Genomic DNA, 23,922 nt, shown 5'->3' with positions numbered 1-23,922 from the left:
TTGACAGAAAAAAATCAGTATTTTCATGTTAACGTAGGTTGTATTTTAGAGCAGAAGTCAATGAAATACTAGCCCACACAATGTCTAACAGATGATTCAATACTTTACAAGCATAGTCCATCTACTGCAGGGAAATATTTATTGCTTTTAGGATCAGGCCGAACCCTCTCGAGCTAAAGTGACACTGTTGAAATGAACTTTAGATATGTAAAAATGTTGGCCTGATAAGCCGTGGAATAGCCCATGATGTCTTTCCGGATAAGGAACTTCAGCACTCACACAGCAAAACATTCTTCACCGATAGCACATACAGTTAACCATTATCATTATAATGTAGATTATTCTCCACTTGCACACAAAAGGGGATTGGTCCGGTCGGCTGTGGAGCAGCAGTCTGTAATTTGCCATCATGACACCAATGGGGAATGAAACTGTGTCACTGTTCTTATGCTTAAAATGTTTCTGTAATATACACATTTATCTGCCAAGCGTTTCGCAGCCAAGAGGGATAGATACCATCTGTCCCTGCTGGGCAACACTGCTCTGAGCCTCTGATGTCCTCTCAGTCTTACCCATTCGCAAGGGATATTAAAACTAAAAATACAGTTATGTGTGTTCAGAACTGCACAGACATGACATGGAATAGTCAGTTTATTGTGTGCCTTGCTAAGATTTTGTTGATTTTGTAGAGAGAGAAAATGAAGCTTGCAGCTTGCCCTGTTATCATGAAGGATAAAGAAATATGTAAGGGGCGAGCTGAGAGATATAACTATCATCTGAGTGAGACTGGGTGAGAAGAAGGAGGACTACTAGCGGCAATTAAAGAAGATGATGGTTCCGAATCCTGTAATTACCATCAATGAGACCAGCGATGCCTGAAGAGACCAAATTAGAGCCTTTACTCAACCTCCTGTACCTGCCCCCTCCTCATCATGACTCACCCAGCAGTTTCCTGAATCCTCCCTTCATTTTCTGAGCGCCGAGTTTCCCCCTGTGCCTCAGCCTCAGATTTAAAACCCCTCGCCTGGAATGCTCACCATGTTGAGTCCAATTCTCCAGAGCCATCAGTCGAGAACCCTTTCTTCCCTCACCTGCCTCCACGATTTCTTTCTCTAGAAATTCCTGCTCGCACCACCATCTTTTGTTCACCCCAGGGCTGCCCTTTACGCTCCTGCTGGATTTTCCCCTCACACTGACGGCCTGATCTTCAGCCACTACTTCTATCGTCTAGTTTCTCTTTGCTTCTTTGTCCTGTCCTCCCCAGTTGCTGTCTCTCCATACAATGACTGCGGAGGTTTTTATCTTTTCCCCCTCAATGGCTTTGTCACTCTCCTTAATCCCTCATCTCCATCAGCTTCCCTTTCGCTCTCCATGCCATCACTCTGGCTCATGCTTTATTTCCAGTTTTTGCTCCATCCAATTTCACACTCACATATACTGCGCTTTAATGCGTACTCTCCAACTCCCCTTATTTCTCAGCTCATATTTTCTGACATCTAACATGAAACCCCCTTTTCCAGAATTCCTTTCTTCGTTCAAGCTTCCCTTCTTCTCCATTTCCTCAAATGCTGTTCACATGTATAGAGCGCGCCATGTAGGAAGTGAATTTAAAAGACCTCATTTTTCATCTCACTTCACTTCTGTTCTGAGGTGGAGACATTGAAACCAAAGTGTTTCTACTCGAAAAATCATGGAATCCGCGAAACCCATGCCACTTAGAACAAAAACGATCTCCAGGTGTGGCTTTCTTTTATTATGCTGGAACATTGGCTTCAGAGAGTCGCAGAAACTTGGAAACATAACTCAAAAAGGAAAATTCTTTCCTTTGATCCTTCAAAGGAATCGCACAATGATTCCACAAACGCTTCTCAACAACAGGCATCTAAATGTAGCGAACACACAGACACACTAGCAGAGAGTAAAAGGTCTGCAATAGGTTTTGTGGGAGTAACTGATACATGCATATTTATACGACAGAAATGTGCTGTAAAATTGCTATGTATTGCTTGCCAACTTGATCCGGATGATCATTAAGCAAGCATCACTAGCACACTGGGGAGAAATATACTGTACTTAACAAAGCCTGTACACACAATCCCACCTGCGTATTTACGTAAAGCGATACACTTCACTATGATTTAGAGTCTGTGATGAATGAACGGCTAAAGCCGCTTGAAATCTGGCGATAAATTCATCCGATTAGCAAGTTTATCCTTAATAGCTGGACAGTTTTCAATTCACGTCCCCTTCAGCCGACGATTGCTGGGACGATTCTGCCACTTAATACCTAATTAATTCCAAACCTAAATGATTCCTTGCAAACTGACAGCTACTTTAGAGGGATTTCATGATTCCTTCTTGGCTCCAAAGCAGCGAGCTGCTTCCTTTGATGTAGTAAAGCAGTGGGTTTGATGCCACAAATTAGGCTTCCGACATTTTCTGCACCTTTTTCTGGTTTTGTTTAAAGACTTTTAAATATATACGTGGAACAATGAGACAGAGCCCAGAGCTGTTTTCAGACGAGTTGTCAGAATGAAACCTCGTGTTGGGAAGGGACTCTCTTCTCAAACACTAATCCAAAAGACTAAAACAATATTCAAAGCATCTCTTCCTTTCGCATTTCCTTAACCCAACATAATTAGAACCTCGTATTACAGTGCTTTCTTTCCCCTGTTCCATCGTGAGCAAAGCATTAAAAACTGTTGAGAACAGAAGTTTAGAAGATGGAAGGCGATTAAAAATTCCTTTTAATAACTTTGTGCCGAGGACAAACTTGTAAGGGACCGGTGTTAAAAATTGAAAGATAGCGAGAAATGGCTTGCTTCTGGACTAGTGTTGTTTAATTGGAAAGAATCTTTGTGAGGACATCTTCTAACTATCAAACGTGGAAGACAAGAATATCATCGGAAAAGGCTTTAATTAAATGATTTTTAGGGTCTGTAAAAGTTTGATGGTAAGTAAACTTATTACAGGGGTTCATTAACTTCCACAGAAACCTATGGTTTTGGTTCTAAAAACCTGTGCTAAAGCTGCACCACCAACCACTGTTCCACCAGGCAATTCAGACAGTTGAGCTTTTGTTCCCAGTGAAATTCCTCAAGTGGACGGAGGGTGCGGGTGGTCCCACCATCACCATAGCAACTACCCAAGGATTGTGACGGAAGGTAATATAATTCACAGAATCAAAAGTGAGTGTTGTCAAGTCCTGATTTATGGATATGGACCCTCTACTTTCCCAAGCATCCTTTGTGTTGCTATAACCACCGACAACCTGACAACACAAGCACAGAGGAAAGGATTGCTACTTAGCCTCAATGAGTCACAGGGAGTCGGCTGTTAATAAGCACAAATAAATCTCATTCTGAAGCACTATTTTGCTGCTATATTCTGCCGATATAAATCCTTTTATAGAAAGAAAATATGGCACGTGCAATGCCCATGGTCACGCTGTATGATTCAGGTTTAAGGGCTTCAAAACTGCTCCCCGAAAAAAATTCTAAACATGATTGACTTGTGTCAAATTCATAACATTCCTGTGATAGATCACTCTTAGCACTGCTTTCGTGGGAGTGTGTGGCAGTGTGCGTGTGCATGTGTGTAAAGAGTGGGCAGGCTGTGATAAACTGGCACTTTTACATCCCACTCCGCTGCCATTATAGACCCGGTCCACCGTCTCATACTTCCACCCACATCGTTCTTTCTCTGTTAGCACTCTAATGCAGATGAAGGGCACAGATTGACCATCTTTCCATTTCTCCACAGAGAGAAAAAAAACACCTGGATTAACTTGTCATCCTCATCTACAGCAGCAATATTATTCAAGCCAAAAACCAGGCAGCGATCGATTGCTGTGAGCAAGGACATTAGCGGGCTAAAAGTGTGCCAAAGAGAGTGAAGGCTGGGAGACCTTTCATCACTCTGACACTCTTAGTTCTCGGTATATATTCTATCTCATTTGCAGTATTTTCATATTGACGTTTTAGAAGGCTTGCGGCATCTACCAGAAAACAATCAGAGATGCCACACTACCAAGACAGGTTGTTCCATGTGAAAAGAGAGGACGACGCCGGTAGATCTCTTAAGCTGTTTCTTACACAGCTTTGTGGTGATGTAAGAAATAGAAAAGCTGCAGATTACTCCGTGTGGGAGGTTAGAATCCCAGGAGTTTTAAATGGATGTCTTGGCTTCTGAGAAAGGAAAGGCTCTGGAAACATATCAGAACGATACAACTGCTCATTCGACAGTGACACAAGGCAAAAACCGTGGTCACCAACTGTTTTATTCACAGTCACACTTAGATACTTTGAGAGGCTCTATACATGAAACTAATGCTCAATATAAACATTCCAAAGGGAGTTCCGCAAATGCTGAACACTGAATTTTGAGTCTGTGGCCTAAAACATCTGCCCTGGTAACTAAACGTGATATATGAGGGATCACTGCTACCGCAACTACGAGCTTGTTTCACGAGTCAGTCTCCATGCTGGACCCCGTTTTCTACGGTGCAGACAGCACCACTGCACCTGCAGCTTATAGATCGGTATTATATATTATGCTGCACCCTATAGTGTAGAATTTACGGCAGTTAGATGAGCAAAATGCAAAAGAACATGGATGCACTCTAATCCTCACTAAGGGTGATTATTTAAATGCACAATCTTACATTCACCCACTGGTCAAAGAATTGAGAGCATCCATCTTCCTCTCATTGTTTAAACCAACAGTTTATCAACTGAATTTAGCGCCGGGTTTCATGGGTAGTTTTACAGCTCTGCTGTCACCACAGTGTGCAAATGTAATAGCTCTTATTTATGAGCGTAGCCAGCTATTGAAGCAATAGTAAAATAGAGAAAATAAAAGCAACCAAACAGCATCAATTATTCCAAAGATAAAGCTCCTCACTGTGTAATGACCATCCACATAAAGAGTTGACTGTTCCACCATTTCACTGGGATCAGGGTGACATTGCACATTTTGAAGACAATGTTGACAAACTTGTCTTGGCTTTGTTTTGAGTTGAAACAACAGTTTTGTGGTCATATAACAACTTCCATCCATCGTGGTGACTGTCCATTGGTCAGGTATATTCATTACTGGAAGACCCAAGAAACATCACAAAAGATCTGTCAAACCAGGGAATCAAACTCTCAAATCATAGTCAAAATTCTAAACATGGCCCTCGGCCAAAGCAATGCTATCAATACAGAGTTGAATTGCCTAATGCTAACCAAAGCATGGAGCATTTTTTTTATTGTTTCCCAATCTTTGGAGCCATAAACTCAACATGCCCTTTAAATTGGAAATGGATTTAACTGACCATAAAATGTCTTGGGTCCAAGGCCTTGAGTAAGAAAATATGCTTCAATGATGATACAAATGTATTGATTATACAATTTATAGTTGTTGTTCATGAGTATCATTAAAGAGCGTGCTGCCCAGCAAAGCATATGTTTTGCGACATACTGTTAAAGGTCAACTCAAAAACATCAGAAAAGTCTGTCGAACCAGAGTTTCGTCTGAAAGACAGCCCAGTTCATCCCTCACATCTTGATAGTGTGACTGTGGTCTCCAGCACATCCTTCCTGGGAGACCAAGTGTGACACAATTGTTCTGGATTAGCATTGCCACATCTTTTTGCCCTCCGGCTGTGTTTCAACAACTATGCGTTTCAAAAAGAAAACAAGCTGTTCGTCGACGCTCTCTGGACGGCAGAGTGCAGAGGCAATGATGGCTTTTACTTTGGAGCGCGAGCTTTCATGTCCCGTCTGATTTGGGTTACCTTGCCGCGGGCACAACTGTAGCGCCGTGACGTTCTCATCTCCTCTTACTTGCCTTGCCCCCTCACCCTTTTCTATACAACCCCTTCCATATGAAATCACCTGTCAGTCTGGATTCCCTCGTCTATTTCTATTCATTGCTATGGGAGAGCATTTTTCTGATACACTTCATTTTCATCTGGTGCTTTTCCCATTTCTTCATGCCTTTCATCCATTGCAGGCAGTCGATTCCACCACTCCTATCTGACTGCACCGCTGCATTTAGAGAAGATTGCATATTGTGCATCGCGCTGCTACCCACTACATCCTCTTAACACTGCACTTTGTGCTGTAATGGAATTCAAACATATATCAAATGAAACAATAAACAGGAAGATCAGTAAAGTCGCAGCTCTTCTTCTCTATCTATGCCAATCCTTACAGATGGGGAATAAAGATGTATATATATATATATATATATATACATATATACATATATACATATATATATATATATATATATATATATATGCCTTATCTGTCACCTGCAGGTCTGTGCTCATTATAAAGACAGGCGAAGTCAGAGCTGTAGAGCAAGTGTGTTAGGAAAGAAACTTGCTCAGAAGCTTCGAGGGCAAAGATAACAAAAAAAAAGGGTAAATAAATATAAAACTGATTTTTACATTTTTTTTCTCTATCTTGATCAGTTCAAAAGGCCATCACAGCCCAGCGCTCAAAACTTGGCAACGCGGTTTTCACTGGCAAAATATGCAGAGGAGCGTTCAGGTCATCTCTGCTTCATGCATACAAATGGCACAAATATACACAGAAAAAAGTTAAGCCGACTCAAAAAAGAAACACATTCGCATTCGTAAACTGACACACGGCAAACCGACTTCCAGAAAAATGGTGACGATAATCATCAGGATTCTATCAGGAGAAGCCTGAAAGCATTATTGAAATGGGGGAGACTGAGCAGATCTTCAGCCAAGCATGACAGGATTTTAATATAAGAAACCGCCAAATTTAGTTAATTTGGGAAACTGTGAAGCCCTGTATTATTTCCACATGCATCATGGCGACACTTTTCCAAAAACTACAGGAGGTAATCACGGTTACAGATGCACAACGCTGATAACAGCTCTAACTAAATCCCACAGTCCTTTGCAGAAGTCATTTTTGGTGAGGGTGCAGGCAGGGGTAAGATGAAGTCGCTCGATCAGTGGAATGCCTTTCACTAATATCCGGATGTTTGTAAGCCACATCACGCCAGACCGCATGATGATTCCTTATCTACTTTAATGCTACTTCTGTCGAATGCTGCTAGAAAAACAAAACAGACTGACACTGAACCACAATGTGCTCTTGCAGGGCCACTCAAATCTTGATCTGCATCTGTTTCACGACCATGTTTTGTTGTGATTGTTTGTTCAGGGTCCTCCTTCTCGTGCCCAAACCACTGCCGAGCTCCCTGCTGCTACATATTGTCACACGTGTCGATAACTAGGTGTGCTTGTTTTATCTCTAGGCAGAAAGATGTTTGATTTGACTCAAATCTACAGTTGAAGACATACTCAAATATTCAGATCTTATCAGACTGCATCTAAAATCTCTCACATAAGCACTCCAATACGCCGTCCATTTTCCGCTCCATCACTTCTAGACATTATCCACAAAATATCAGTGACAATATCGACAAGCTATAAATAATCACACTGCTGCTGGGGAGAATGTGTCTGGTCCAGCATGCAGAGTCCGCGATGTGACGTGCTACTGCAGGAGAAGTGATGATGGCCATGTGGCAATATTTTACCGTTAACTACACTTGTCGTGTACAAGTTTCCCGTGGTGCCACAGACCTGGGAAAGTTTAATACGTCCAACCTCATCGCGCATTTGAAGCAGCATCCTGAACACCAGCATGAGGATTTTAGCAACACCGCTGAGGCGAAGAAACGACAAACCTCTGAGATGATACGTTACTGGAAGATTGACAAAAACCCATGTCATTTTAAGAGACAATGTTTTTATGTCATTTTTCAGCATATTCTCATTGATTTTTTATTTATTTTATCCAACTGTAGAATGCTAAGGTTTGCAGGTTAAAATGTATGCAGCCAACTGGTTTTTCTCATACCTACTGTTCTCAGTTTGAGTTACATCACTTGACCAAGCCTTTTCTAACAGTCCACACTACCAAATAATGCTGATATTTGCTAATACCCAGGGCTGCAATATCGGTATCATATCAGAAATGAAAAAGTTATAATCGGGACATTCTAAACAGACACGTCACAAAGGCTCCAAGCCATATTAGCGATATCACCCAGTCACATTAATCCCTGCTCACATTCAGCCTCATGTGTCCCAAATGTTTCTGATGTTTATTGCATATTTTGCTCAACTCTACACTGGTCATGTCATAAAAACCGCCATTCCGATTTCCAATGTTTAAATATGAATCTCGAGCATGAAGTGGTTCCTAAAAGCCTCAATGGAAGACATCAACTATGAGGCTCTGAACCAAACGTAGATTGTAGTTTTAGGCTCACAAGAGCATAAAATCTATGTGGTGATGCCATATGTACCATACTATATCAAGCCGTGTTAAAATGAAGTGTAATGCAAAATAACAAAGGGGACTGGATCATCTGCAACATACCAGATGAACACTGCAGATTTCTAGCAGTGCATTGGGCAGAGCATTAAATTATATTTGTAGCTCACGTTTAGGTTCTTATTCGTATTCTGAGGCGCCAGTCTGACCTAAGAAGCTTGAGGACTACATGATGATGGATCGCCTCTATTTTGGTATCTTCAACTATAACAAAAACATGAGATGTAATCTATAACTAAAACTCATTAAATTGACCTGTTCTTAGGGAAGGTTACTGCTATTCTTCTCAGCTGTCTATAAGATTTAAACAAAGGAGCCCTCACTTTTGAGAGTTGCTTGGATTCACATTCAGGTGATGCCTGGGCTGCTGGCAGCATGAAAACATGTCAGTTTGCCAGCAGACATGCCACTGAATTGTTGAGAGGAATTTTTTTTTTCATTCCTCTGTGTCAGAAACAACCTGCGAGAATTGGTGGGCACTCGTGGCATGAGTGCAGCAGTTGTTAGATAAAGCTGCCAGTGGAAAAGACACTTATACCTGAATCCATTAGAACGACAGTCAGCTGTCAGTCACTGAAGAAGGATTTGTGTAATAAAGGCAACACACAATAGTGAGTAGCCTCTGTCTTTTCATACGTCAGGGCTTGGATTCTTAAAAAAAAAAAAAAAGAAGGGGTAAATAAAAGGCAATTTATAAAACCAGAAGCGATAAAACCTAAAAACTGTGAAGCCAATTTTACGCCAATAATGAGGCGCCCATTCGCAGGTAATTGCTTTTTTGCGAATGCATTGTTAGGACTACTCTTTTAGTCATGAATACAATGAGTCTGAAATGTTTCTGTTGAGAATTTTTTCCTCATGCAAGTACAAACAAATAAAAGCAGAAATCCTACTTTGCATATCCAACCACAATTACGAGTATTTATTTGGCACTGTTGTTATCGCTTGACGGTGTTTGCCTGCATACCAAGTAGATGATAGAGGATGTTGCCATAGAGTTTTTAGCTTGCAGACACTCTTCCTTATTTGACTTTCTACTCACACAGATCACCACTTTTGAGGTCCAAGCGCAGCAGGATAAACAATACTTTGTCATTAAGTGTGACATTGGTGAGGAGAGGCCTCCGTGGTGCTGACAGTGACTGAGCACAAGCCCCAGGGAAAATCCTGAATTACAGACTCATGAAGTCATCAACTTTTATTTTCTTATGAATCAGCAAATTCAATGGGAAAATTACCTAAAGTACACCCTCTACACCACTTTACCACCATATTGTAAAGTCAGTCGCCTGGAGCGAACCTCCAACCGTACATACATGGCAGCCCTTACAACAAGGACAGAAGCTGATGCTCTATCAAGGAGCTATTTCAAAGACTTGTCCTGGATCTAAACTCTTGTCCTTCAGAATCTGTCAATGCTGGATCTTTTACCACATGCTAAAACACCATTTGGAAGAATGAAAATGCCAACTTAAAGTGATGCGCAATAAAAACAAGGACAAATCTGTCGACAGAGGGAGGAAGAAAACCTCTTGAACAGAGTTCTGCTTCGGCGATTGAAATTTCAGGTCAATTGAACCCAAATAAGGTTGTCAGACTAGTGACTTTTCTGCATGGAGTTTGTAAATTCTCCCTGTGTTCACACGAGTGTTCTCCAGTTTCCTGCTTCTCGCATAATGACTGCTGGAATAGGCTCCAGCACTCCCCGCAACCCTGAACAGGACTAAGTGCTGGTTAACTGAACTGAACCCATTTTTTTTATGTGTGCCTCAAAATAAATAGGGTATTTAGAGCCAGACGGACATTTTGTTAACTTGATAAACAAATTTTATTTTGACAAAATCTACTCTATTATTACATTAGATTTGAGTAATGAAGAAAGAAAAACACAATAAAGCCCTTTAGTAACTAAGATGGCTCACAATGAATCAAGAAATTTCAAAATGCTTATTTATTCTCATTACGCTTATGCAACACTCGCGGGTCCGAGAGAAACGCAATTACAGTGCAGAGTATTACGTATGTAGCATTATGTTGTATTGCCAAAATAAAGGCGTTGATTAAAAGATTAAATTGAATTTTTGTTTTGGTGTGTGAGGTCCTCAATGCACACGAGATACAAACTTAATTTGTTACCTTATCCAGGACATAACATGATTGCTTGTTCTGCTGACATTAACCCGCGTTCAAGACTTGATAGTTGAGAAAACGAATTCAATATTTCATCATAAAAGGTGGCTCGGATGTCAGTCAGAGTCTCGCCCAGGTTAGGTCTAGTCATTGGACACAGTATAAAGTATTGCAGTGTGTCTCAGCCCTGTGAAACCATGTCTTATTTAGGTCTACATTAGATGTGGCATCCTCAGAGCTACTTCATCTTGGCTCATGAAAATTTTATTTAGTGATTTAAGTTTAAAAAAAAAAGAACCACATAAGGTAATGATTTAGAAAATAAAAGTATTTTTTGTGCATGAGAAAAAAATGGATGGAAGTTTCTTTATAAAACCAATTCACAGACTTGAACGTCCTCCAAAAGCAGACAGAACTAAATCAAGCTCCCTGAGGAATTGCAAAAGGAAGGATTTGCTTATGCTGTAGGAAATTAATTTGGAGATGCATGACTATTAATTAAGCGAGCTGAATCAGCAAACAGGCTTTTTCCTTCGGTGCATATTTGGAGCAATAAATACCACTCATTAAAACACTCCGAACAACTGTGTCTCCTCCATCGAATGGCAGTTTGTTGGCAGCCTTTTGAGAAAGTCACTCGCGTGGTGTGAAAATGTCACTCACACAACTCATCCTCCGCAGTCGTCTGAACTTGTTTTCCCAAAATCCCTGGTGACCTACTCGTGCAGTATTGACTCACCTGCTGTCGTCAGGCAGAGCTCTTCATCGCTGTTGTCCTGACAGTTGTCCTCGCCGTTGCACAAGAAGCTGCGGTCCACACAGCGACCATTCCGACACTTGAAGCGAGCCTCCGAGCACACCAATGGGTTGTCTGCTGCAAATACGCCAGAGAAGTATGGAAACTCAGTTTCATGTTTTTAAGTAAAAAAGTAAGAAGGTTTATAAAAAAAAGTTCTTGACGCCTTCAATGTAACAGTAGCTTAGTTAGTAGCTTCTTTGTGCTTAGAAACAAAGGGAAGACTGAGCAGGACATTCCCTTGGCTCTTTTCTTCTCAGCTTGTGCAAAACGATGTCAAATTATCTTGTGAGAAGATCCAGACAATTACACAGTCATGATGCACTGTGTGCAGCGAGCGCGGAGCAAAGCCCCATTTAAATGGGCAGATTAGATTTGTAAGCATGAAGCGCTCCAGGCCAGAAATGCAGCCAACGACAAAGGAGTGATTGGTTTGAAAGCCATTACGGAGAAAAAAGGGAAACCAATAAAGAGGTCATGTGAGGACGGAACGCATCCCTTCTGACAGTGACAGTGAGGAATACAGTTGGAATGTGAGTGGAATACCAGGGAGGGAAAGTAAATCTGTTGGTGCTGTTGAAATACACTTGACTGGACAGAACCCTGACCATGAAAGTTTGACTTGATTTATGCAGTTTTTTAGGACTATTAGTAAGTACAAATTCAGCTTCTCTTTTTATGTAGTAATATGCTTAAAAAAAAAAATATATATATATATATATATATACTTTTAAATTTATATATCTTGTTCATGCTCGATTTAGCTCCAAATTTAAGTTGACAGAACAAACTTAACTCAGAAACCAACACCATGAAATGACAAGTTGTGACCCTCAACAACATTTTTAAACTCCATATATGTAAAAGAAAAAAAGCATTCTGTAGATGTTTAGCCTCTACTTCAGTTTTTATTTTTCAACATAGAAATATTACAGAATCAGTAAAAAACAAAGGTTTAAGCTCCTTTTTTTAATCATTTTTGTTTTTTTTCCGAAATAGAGCAACTGAAATCAGAACGGAAAAAACGAAAGAATTAAAAAAAAAAAGGCTGAAACTTACTACAGTTTTCCTCGTCGCTGCCGTCGGGACAGTCACTAAAGCCGTTACATCGGAAGCGTCCGATTATGCAGTGGACACCATTAGCACAGGCGAAGAATGTAGGGGCGCACTTCGACTTGACCTTAGCTGGGGAGAAAAAGGTTGGCAGCGATGAGTCGAGACAAAGCAACACCATGGATTACGCCGATTCAGCAGGTTTCAGCACAGTACATCATGGTTGATGGCGGTTTTAACCTTGTCTGTGCTGCGGGAGAGTTTCAACAAAACATCCATTTTATGAATATTTTATAAGTATTCTCGGTGGGTTCTGAAAAAGGGAGACGACACCGCTATGATTATTTGGAGATGGCCATCGCTGCTGTGATGTCGAGAGCAGTTAATAATTCATTTGGCTTCCTGTTTTCCTACGCAGGACAAGGAAAAGGTCAAAGACCGGATTCAGCACACAAAAAAGGGAACTGAAATGACAAAGAGAATCAAGCAGGGAGACTTTATATGGATTATTCTATTGATCAGCCAAAGTGGGCCAAGAACCTGATCTCCCAGGATGAGGCCAGGACCCCTGTCTGCAGAGCATCAATGCCTTGTTAAAATTTAACTCCACGCTGTCACTCGGGCTCACGAGTCATTTTAGAGGACAGAGATGAGGCGTATTAGCGAGGCAAAGCATCAGAAAATGGCCATTTTGAGTTCACCCTGAGGTTGGATTTTAAAACCTGATTACAGTCAAAGACATTCCTGGTGAGGTTCAAGGGCGGGTTGCCTGTATAATAAGGGGTTTAACAGTCAACACCCCAGATCGTGAGCGTTGGCTAGTGGGCTGATCAGCAGCCTTATTGGCAACAGTTCGTCCGTTGTTGTATTGATGTACATAGCTACTAACAATTGCATTGTTAAGTGAGTATTACAAATCATTAACAGTACCTTAGTATCTGATTTTAAGGAGGAAGAAAAGGTGGCGGCTCCACACCGGCGGCATCAGGCGCCTGAGCCAAATGATCAAGCTATTATGATTTTACGCACTAGCACCAAACTCGAGTTCTCCACGCATTAACTACTGAAGCATCCACAGAGCGCCGTCGCAGGATGGTGTTGTTTGTGTGGGCAACAGCGGCCACTTCAATAATTTCATCTTACATGGAGTTGAACACCTACTGTTATCTGTTGCACTCTGTCAGAAGGTGCAGCACCAAGAATAATAATAAGCTCTCTACAATAAAAACTTCCTGCTCACTTCCACGTCTCAACTTAACTGTGCACTATATTAAACACCAGCTAACTCTGAGAGAATTGTGCCCGTTTCTTTGTCTTTTGTATTAAAAGCCTTTGTTTAGCAGGGCAACCTCTCTAGTGAGTTAAATCATTTCAGAGGAAGCTAAGAGCAGACATAAAAAGACAAGGCCTGCATATCTTTCCTACTAATATTATGCTCATATGGGAGTCTAATGAAAGTTCCGGGGAAATAACTTTTTCTGTTTATATCTGCTCTGCTCCAAGAAGGAAAAAAAAAACCCTGCCGCTCTCATTATTGGCAACCGTGGCAGGGAAAGTGCCGCCATGAGATTTGTCATTCTCTTCCTCTTTTATCCAATTCGTCATTACCACTAGTGCCGCTGGCTGGCAGGATTCATGTGACCTAGTGTTTGTGTTTAAAATTAGCTCAGGAGTCACATGAAGGGCACAAAGTGAGTTTCCAGGGTGGGAATGATGGCAGTGTGCAGAAAGGACTTAAAAGTGCTCGGTTGAAAAAGATTGTGTTTGACGTCCCTGGAGCTGGCGAGGCGATAAAAAATTAACTCAGTTTGAGATTCAATTGTAGCATCAATTGCATTCAAGTAAAAACATGTTGCTGATGGTCCATTTCATTCAGATTTGAAGCAGCTTGTTGACAAACAATTAATATTCCGCCTCCACTTTCTAGGTTCGGTCGGCTTATGTGGTTAGTGCTGCAGCCTTGCAGCAAGAAGCTTGTTGCTTGTGGCAACTAACAGACCACAAGGAGTTGGTATGAGTGAATCTGTGTGCAGTGTGAGGACTATCTCACAAGCATCTCACGTCTGGCCCCTTGTAACTAGGATTGCCTAAAACCAGCCATGACTCGGAAGCACTATGAACCAAGGAAACAAATGGATATTTATTGTCCATTGTAAGTTGCAGCTTTTCAGTGTTCTGGGAGCTTATCTTCACTCTAGTGAGAGACAGGGGACTCCCTAAGTAAGTTACCATTGCAGTGCATCTGAAGTCATTCACATACTTAGTGGGTTTCCTTTAGGAACTCTGGTTTCCTCCCACAGTACAAAAGCATACAGAATTACAAATTGCTGAGTCCAAATTCTCCATTAAGGATATAGAAAAGATAAAGAAAAGTTCAGTTGAACCGCTCCCTTGTATGCTCTTACCTGTTTATTCTACATTTATGTGACTATATTTTGCTTGTTTCTTGTTGGAGAATAATTGTCCAAGGCACAAATTTGCTTTTCTTTCTCCCGCTATCCTGTATTTATCTCAATAAGTGAAGCAGAAGAGCTAATTTAGCATATGATGGTCCTCACTCTTTAGTCTGTAATTCATCATCATGATGAATGTCAACCGAAATTCTAATTCTTGTTTTGTTTCAAATGACTGCATATATCCAAACTCATTAATCCAATATATACCATTATTAGTTTGTATTGAATTTGAGTAGTACCAATTGTTTTCGCCCCCTGTTCACCACATTTCCACCATGTTTTTTTGTTGCTTCTCACTTTTCTAAAATTGTATAAACACCATTCGAATGATTATAATTTCTCAGCATTCTTTCTGGCTCTCGCTCAGTATCAATACATGATACCAAGTCAGTAGTTGTAAATATTGGGAGCAAATGAATCCTTATTTTGCATCGAATAATTGCACTGTTATTGTGAAAGATGATGTGGAATCAAGCATCCTGACAATTAGCTTCACAAAATAGGGAACGAAAATAATAATATTGCAGTTGCTGCAGGTACAGTTCAAATACTGTATCACGGTTTGGGTATCTGGTTGGGCATTTGGTTGGTTAATTAAGCATAAATTAAACTATAATACAAACTCATAAACAACAACGCTATTATATGCATTTTTTTAAGATTTAGGAGTAACCAATGCTTCCACAAAGACTGTGTGTCATGGGCAGTAACACAAGTCAAAGTAAGGTTTCATTTGTGTTGAGTTTTCAAAGCTTCACTTGAAGAGAAAACTGCTACTTCTTCCACCAGATAACCAATAAAATGTCCCGACTCCAGCCAAAGGAGTTCTTCACCTTTTCTCATATCCAACATAGAGCGAAAACAGAATACACCTGTTCCTCTCTTCGACTCCGTCTCTACCTCACAGCAGCAGATTCTGTCAGCCAGATTCCAACAGCATCACTCTAGTTGCTCTGTTTTGCTCTCCCCAGATATACACTCCACAATGCCCTCTTCTCTCTCTTCACACCTTGTCTCTCTCTCTGTCAGACTCCCCGGAGAACAGAATGTGTTGTTCAGCACGGCTGTGATGGGTATGCATGATTGACAGAGTGGTGGAGACAGACATACTGACGGAAGAGAGTGAAGGAAGAGCCTAACAAGAAAGACCAGAGCGAAGACAGCTGAAGGGTTTCAAAGGTCTTGCTGACCTTGTTGAGCATTTGAAAGAGGAGAAAATCAATAGATAATGGAGCCAGGAGGGTAAGCTAGAAGGCCAGCGAGATCCAGTCGAGAATGTGTTGCAGGATCAAAACAATAAATACAATTTTGAACATGGCGCTGTATACGTCGCGCACAAGCTGCATCCATTAATGGTGTACCTGCTTTTGAATGAGCTGAAGATACTATATAGATTTTAACTTTAATGAGGGCAGAAAAACACCGACTTTCCTCGTATTTCATCCTCTATATTACCACAAGTTTTAATGCTCATTTATTGAAATAAACAACGGTGTGTTTCAGTGCTTATGGCGAGTGAACTCAAAATAGGAGCGTCGACTTTTGTAATGTGCTCCCAGCATTTCACATTCACCACTCCAGTTGAAAAACTCCAAAAACATTTTCACAAGTTCTTTTTTTTTTTGGTTCAAGCTGGGCCAGAGCAGGATATTAGCAGTGCCCTCATTCTGAGATCCGAGCGTGAACAGACCAGTGTCATTCCCTGAATCCATCATGGTGTGAGTACACTCTATAATCCCAAGAGCATGTGCAAAATACCGGCCCTATTTTAGCCAGTGCCAATAACACGGGAGGTAAGTCGAGGCGAGGCGATCGATCAGTTAGATGATGTGTGAAGTAATGACCCCGCTCAGATATACAACTCATCATGTGAAGGTGATTCTCTCTGTAAGATCTAGTTGAAGTCATCTTAGAAAACACCGTTTTTCATCTCTCAAACACAAGTACTGGTCAATATTAGCAGAGACTCAACAGAGCCACGGCAAGAGATAATTCATGTAAGACTCTCATCAATACTTCATCTCTCTTCTTTAGGATTCATAACCCCTCCTATCGATCAGTTGCATCACCTTCATCGTTTCTTCATCTCTTCCAAGTCCACTTTCATGAGAGCTCTGAACTGGACTCAAAATAAAACCTGTTTTACTCCTCAAATTATGTCGTCATCTTATATCTTCCTCATCTTCGGAGCCATGCATCTACACAGAAGCGCAAATATGTTTGGCGCGAAGAACCAACTCGGCACACGGTAGCAACAGAACTTTACTGGACAGATGCAACAGAAGAGTGGGTGGGTCACTACTTTGATTTTGCATACGCATTCATAAAGCTTTATTTATAGCATTGACACAAAGAAGGCACTGGAAATCAATCATTTTAACAGTGAAACCCAACGATTCAGATTCAAATAACAGAAGAGAGAATGTCCATTTAATGTCCTCTGCTACTGCTTCAGAGGTTTATGTGTTTCAACACCAATTAAAAACAGTAATATATATATATATATATATATATATATATATATTTACTGCAGTGTGTGGTGCCTCAAGTACTTTTTCAGCCACGCACTTCTTCCATCAGCCTCTGCAAAAAGAGGTCTGCCTTGAAAACTGTCAAAGGATCCTCGAGTGTGCTGAATAGACTCAAACAGTAATCGTTTTCTATCTTGGCTGATGATATAAGGAAACAGTTGGGCACACTGGGTATAAAGAGGTTAAATCAGAGATAATTTATTCCATTATTAATGTATATGATTGGATTTTCTCCAACCATATACATATTGTAGTTCATCACTATCTACTCATATGACCTTTTGTTTTTAACAATGACAGATGGACTTTGAGAGAGCAAAAAGAAAAACATTAAACAAAAATCCAGACTTTCTCTTAGTCCTTGTCACTCTCCTCGTGCTCTACATTTTCCTCTTCTTAGGCTGGAGTCACTGTTAGAACAAGTCCGGATGCGCTCCAGAGTGCATGCGACAGATGCGTTCATCCTTCAGAAAAACAAGAAACGTGTTCACCTGGGGCCTTTGCAACTGATAATATGTAAAGCACAATATGTCTTGAGCTGTTATATATACATCAATAAATATATCCAATTTGTATAAAACACGGCCCATTCATTGATGACTTTAGTTTAGTAAGTTAAAGGTCATCTGTGTAAGAATTTCTCCCATCTAGTGTGGAGACCAGTAGACCACACTCCACATAGTTGAAAGTACATATAACAACAATGTTAGCCTTCACATTTCTTAAAGCCAAGATGTCATCCGTGTAATTCTACCCAGATAGCTCGAATGACGTCACAGAGTGGGGAAAAACCATAATGCATTGTGGGCTAACAAGTCACCTGGGAAGTGAAGCCCACTGCTGTGTTTGTTTGTTGTTTGTTTTGTCTGATAAACATTCAACTTTGGGCTGTGCTATTAACTGCCACATTCGTTCCCACAACTGCTCCAGAAAAAAAAGCAGGTTTGCGATTGTTCCTTTTCCAAACGTGCAGGAAGAGCCAAGCTGTAACAAAGATACGACGAATAGCTCTCAAGACACCCAAACATCACCTCCGATACCTTCACGTGACATGTTGGCGCGTTCACAGCATTTTAGACTGGAAAGTCTGAACGAATAAGATCTGAATCAGTACATATGTCTTGTGATTTCACAAGTTGCATAAGATAAACTTGTCCACTCATCAGAAATTGTTTTTTTTTTACATCTGGAATTCATGACATGCTTTCTTAAAATTAAGTGTCATGCTGGTTCACAAGTGTCGTGTGAGAAAATGCTGGTGCTATGCCAAAAAGTGATGACAGTTTGAGGCGGCTGTTTTTCTTCCTTTATTTCCATTGATCCACACCAATAGATTAAAAAAAAACACAAACACACAGTGGTAACATTTGTGAAATGAAAGGTCAGAGTGTCCGGGAAACAAAAAAGGGGGAGAAGTTTATGCCTCTTATCAGCCTACATATTTCAAGATGGTCCATGACTATGGAGCGTTGCACTGAAAAATAAATACACCTTCCATAACATTACTTTTTTGGCAAATGTCATGTTGTGATAATGCAAGTTAGACTTTATTCATAGGTTGCTCTCTAAAGTATTACTCAATGTCAAAAATCCATTAGTGACATGAAACGTGTTGTGTTGGCTTATAAATACAAGTCAGAAGGCAAGTTATCATTTAGGTCATTAGGGTATTGATTTAAAGCCAAGTTAGAGATTAAAGACAAGACATTCATAGCTTGCCTTCAGGAGACAATTTGATTGTGTAGATGTTGTGGGATTCCCTTTGTCTCGCCGCAGGCTCTTTCAAGAGCCACCGCACAACTGTCAGTGTCGACCATCCAACCCTCAGCCCGCAGACTTAAAGTTCACTGCATTATTGTACCCCAAAGTCACACAGATCGTGTCTCTCTGCCTTCCCAGCCTTGTTTCACTTCACATCTTTCTTGTCGCCGGTGTGTTACCCCAACAAGGGTAAAGAGGCTAATCCTGGCTGCAGGGCTCGGTACACTCGGCCATGTCTCCCCCTCATCATCCCTGTATGTGTGTGGTTCATGGCAACTACTGATCAACTTAAAAATAGGTATCACCGTGGCAGTTTGCTTGAGGATCATGACATTTGATATACAGTGACCCCTGGTAAGCAGGTTATGTGTTGTTGCTACCTACAAGTTACTACTTTTAACAGAGTGAGATCCTCTGAAAATCCACAGAATTTAAGAAAGCAGACGGCTATAATTCAATAAAAGCCATTTTTTGGGGGGTATTTTTAGTATCTCGTCAGTTTCATAAAGCATAGTGTTTTGCTTTTGTAGCTGTTTGAGATTTTGAGCTGGAGATATTTTGTCTGTGTACAAGTAAAAAGAAATGTTACTCCAGCAAGCAAAAACCCCATTTGTGCTCAATAAATGTCACTTTGTGCCTGCGGACTGCTGTGCGAGCACTCAACCTCGTCCCATCTGCACACTTGGGTTTTGTTCTGATACTTCTTCAACTTCTGCACAGCGTCAGATTTATGGCAAAAAAAAAAGTAACCGATCACAAAGAAAGCTGGCTGTTTGGTTTCTCATGGCAACAGTACCTTATAAGGATAACCACCGCATACAAATGTAACAGAACTTCTCATCCACCCAGGATGTGAGATATTCACTTGTATCAACGTCTCAAGACTCCTATTTTAAAGCTAAGAAAAGTCTTAATTAAAAGATGCAGATGAGTATTCCTCATTGATATCCTTTAATCTCAGTGGGGGTCTTAATGCAACTTCAACAAGCCAGGGACATTTAACTGCATGCCAAGTAAGAACAATGTATAAACACTGCAAACCTTATAAATTTAGTACAGCTGGGCGATATGGACAAAAACATGTGCTGTATACACTATAGTCTCTCTAGAATCTGTTTTATGATGAAATTTATGAGTGGACTTTGTCTCCAACATCATTATTTGTTTATGTTTAATTATAATATTTAAGTGCAGAGATGAGAAATTCAAAGTTTATCAAACGCATCATATATCATATATCATATGCACAATTATTGCGGAATTTTTTTTAGCGGTATATCATGTACAATAAGTTATCACCCATCCATTAAAGTTAAAGAGGAGGTCACAGCATTTTTGCCTTTGCAGCACCCGAAACATAAAATGAACCAACAATAAACACCAACACTTATATCCCCAAACTGGTCTCAGAAAGTACACTTCACATGACCTGGGGTTGAAGTCAGAACCCAGATTTTGAAGCATTCAACGCTGTTAAAAGGGCCCTTTAATGTTTATTCACTGTTGAGAATCATTTACATAGTGATGGGTTGATGAGGCTTCATGAAAAATTGTCCTCATTTTGGTTTAAAAAATGATGTTTCACTGAAGTGGTTGTTAAAATCCTAAGATTTTAGAGCAGAGAGTGGCATCTAGTGTGCTCTGAAAATGAGGGCACTGTTTCATGAAGCCTCACAAACCCATTGCTAATTTACGACAAGATAACACCAGTATACTGAAGTGTGAAAGAACATCTCACGCAAACACTGTGCTCCTCAACTATTTTTGTTAGCTTAAGTTTGGTAAATATGAACATTTGAAATATCATTTAGATACAAAGTTACACCAACAAACCTTCAAAAAGACATCTGGGGTGCAGTGGCAAACGTGACATTGGAACTCAGAACACTGACACACATGCAGCATCTATATCACATGTTGAAAGCTGATTCCATAATGAGTCGGTCCAAACATTCTCACAGACGCCACCTGTTAGTTACAGATGGCGAGCAATTCAGTGGCATGTGTTCCATTATAATGAGGGTGGACAGACAGTCAGGTAAGAATGACATTATTTTGACTTTCACTTTTTATAAAGATTATGACAGCAGTTGCAAAGGCATTTGTTTGTTTTTTCAGGACGGGTAGAAATCTATTTTGTTGAACGCAAACACTGTTTGCAAATGTAAAAGTGGCAGAGCAGAGGTGATGGCAAGAACTGGTCAAAATAATGTGATGTTCAACTGGAAAACCATTATTGAAGGAGTGTGAATGTGTCTGACACACACAATGACACCCCACACTTCGTGGTTAACACTGTAAGTCCTTCTTTATTTGCGGCCCCTTCCTGCAGCCCTTGTTACAATCCCAATTCCTTTCTGTCCATCACAGCGGGGACCTTGATGGAGCCAGAGGGATTACGCGGCTGCTGTCGGCAGAAATACTGACTGCCAAGTATTAGAAGCCCACTTATGCAGCAGAAGATTGTGTCGACATCAAAACAAGCATAATTCCCGTCTGACAATAGCTCAATCCCAGCAGTATATATTATTGCATAAAAGGACGCATTTTTCAAGACATTGAAACTTTAAATTTAATATTAAAGATTTGTGCCATTTTACTTCCACATAATCCAGGTATTAATAGAGAAACTGACTCGCAGAAATCAAGCTTGTAAGTCTGCCTGTGTGTATTTGATGCCACTAGTGCCTCAGAGTTGTGTCCTATTTGGCCAAAGGGAAATGATTTTATATCACTCAACGGTGATATATATGATGAAAGAAAACAAAAAATTCCATTACATTTTTGGGTTAGTTATGTCCGAAAAACCATAAACCTTTAAATCTCAGAAGTATCAGAGGTTCTAGACCTTCACACTGTGATTCTGCACCTAAAAATCAAAAAGTATTGCCACATTCCAAGAGAATGCAAACAAAATAGATCATTAAATTTGTCAACTCCCAAAAGAATTAATAATAATAATAATAATAATAATTAATGCATTAATGTGACTCAAGTGAGAAGCTGTGGATAAGCCTTTGGCGCTTCCACAACAAGATACAGGCCTTTTTAGTGTGAAGGCTTTAGCATGGCTCTACTGTAGTCTAGCAACATGACTGGTTGAGTGTGCAGCTCCTCACATTATCACTGGGTATTATTATTGGCCTCAAAATATGGACGGATGCGTGGATTTATCAACCCATGAATCATCTGTTCATAGAGGGAAAGTTATTTTGAAATATATATCACCATCATTATCTGTGCATTGAAACAAGGACGAATACAAGGGATGAACACTACAGACCTAAAAAAAAACCCACCCCTTTTTGATGTATACTGAGACACCAAGGAACAGCCAGCACTCCATATTTAAACTCACAATCTGACCTGCAGTATAAGCTGATGTAGGAGAATCTGAATCTAGCACAGATTGAATTCATCCCAATGCCTCTAAATATTTGCTTTCAGGTGGTTGCTGACAGTCTCTGTTGACAGGCAATAAATGACCATATCTCCAGGAACTGAGATGATTGATGGCCTTAAAAGTTTGGCTGCAGTCTGCTGGTTGGCTGAGCTGCCAACGAGAGAACAGTGAAGGAACTGACAGCGGGAGGAGTAAAGCAGAAAGAACAAGGCGGGGAAATATGAGAAGTAAAAGAGGTGACAGAACGGAGGGCAAAAGCGGCTGCTTTCCAGCCTACAAATCTCTGCCGTGGGAGGACTTCTGCTTTTCATTTGAATTGAAAACAAACCTCGGTGAGGCAAATTACAAGCTAAAAGCTTAGCAATCATCAGATGCAATAAAGCGCAGAGAGGAGTGAAAACATGACGCCAACAAGAGGGAGCTGCTGAGATGAATAAATCAGGATGGGGCGTGTGGAGCGGAGGGGTGGTTCCAGTCAGTGTGGCCAGGCCTCAAAGTCAATCTTCATCAGCAATCCCATCTATGTGTGGAACTCTGACTGAGACCAGGAGGAGGTGGGGCAGCAGACTATAAAGATCAAAGCTCGCCACGAGTGAGGAAAACTGAAGCACTGTAGTAGAATTATACATGCGCTACCTACTATTCCTGCACACTGGACTAATGCTCCTTTGCTTTGATGGTATTACTTAACAGGGGCTGGCAACGTGGTGAACAGGGGGTTCATCAGTTGAATTTCTCCAATTTGCTCTCCTGGAGTGAAATGTAAAGGCACTTATGGGATTTATTGGGGCAGAACACGACTAACTTTGGATCATGCAATCCATGTTCAGAGGGGAAAACCGCACCCACAGAAGCCCCATAAATTAACCAAGGTCTATCTCAAGGCACTGGAGCGAAATCTGAACTTGGGTATGTTTTCGAGAAGATGAACGGGTGACTGACATGGATGCCAAAACAAGTTGTGAGACGATCCCTCAGTGGCATGCAGTGCTGTGCCTCGGCTACAACATGTGGAGGCGGCGGGAGCATGAAAGGAAGGAGGGACGGCTCAAGTGCCTCTTAACATGCAGTGTTGCCATGAACAAATTTCCGTGCCTGCGCCAGAAACAGCTGTTAACACCACCCGCGATGTGATGCCTATGTGAATCTCCTGGCGTCTAATGAAAGAAACAGCAGGCTCGTAGCACATCTCCCATAATCATACAAGTAATTCATTACTGGGGGAAGTTCACAAGATGAGGTGAACCTCCCTGATGGAGCTCTGCAGTTCAACAAATGTGATATGAAAGTCGTTTTGTATTAGGGTTTATTTTGATTGTATGGCTGTCGAATTGCTATGAGTGATCTATACAATAGATTGAAGGTTTATGGTGATCGCAAGTTCAGTCACCACGATTGAACCACTGATATACAAACGGTG

At 40.8% G+C, this 23,922-nt stretch overlaps 1 protein-coding gene across 3 annotated transcripts in view; it reads right to left on the bottom strand.

The window, feature by feature from the left end:
• The window catches only part of ldlrad3 (low density lipoprotein receptor class A domain containing 3), a 93,021-nt gene that overhangs the window by 22,478 nt on the left and 46,621 nt on the right, over positions 1-23,922 (bottom strand). For all 3 annotated transcript variants that reach the window (XM_053885171.1, XM_053885170.1, XM_053885172.1), the window contains exons 3-4: positions 12,358-12,483; positions 11,242-11,376 (exon numbers count right to left, since the gene is read on the bottom strand). In XM_053885171.1, the coding sequence (XP_053741146.1) occupies positions 11,242-11,376; positions 12,358-12,483 (261 nt within the window). The remainder of the gene's footprint in view (positions 1-11,241; positions 11,377-12,357; positions 12,484-23,922) is intronic.

Source organism: Synchiropus splendidus, chromosome 14 (assembly GCF_027744825.2).
Source record: "Synchiropus splendidus isolate RoL2022-P1 chromosome 14, RoL_Sspl_1.0, whole genome shotgun sequence".
In the NCBI taxonomy this organism is placed as follows: domain Eukaryota; kingdom Metazoa; phylum Chordata; class Actinopteri; order Syngnathiformes; family Callionymidae; genus Synchiropus; species Synchiropus splendidus.
Note: the sequence above shows the minus strand (reverse complement) of the source record. Positions and strands in the feature narration are given on the sequence as shown.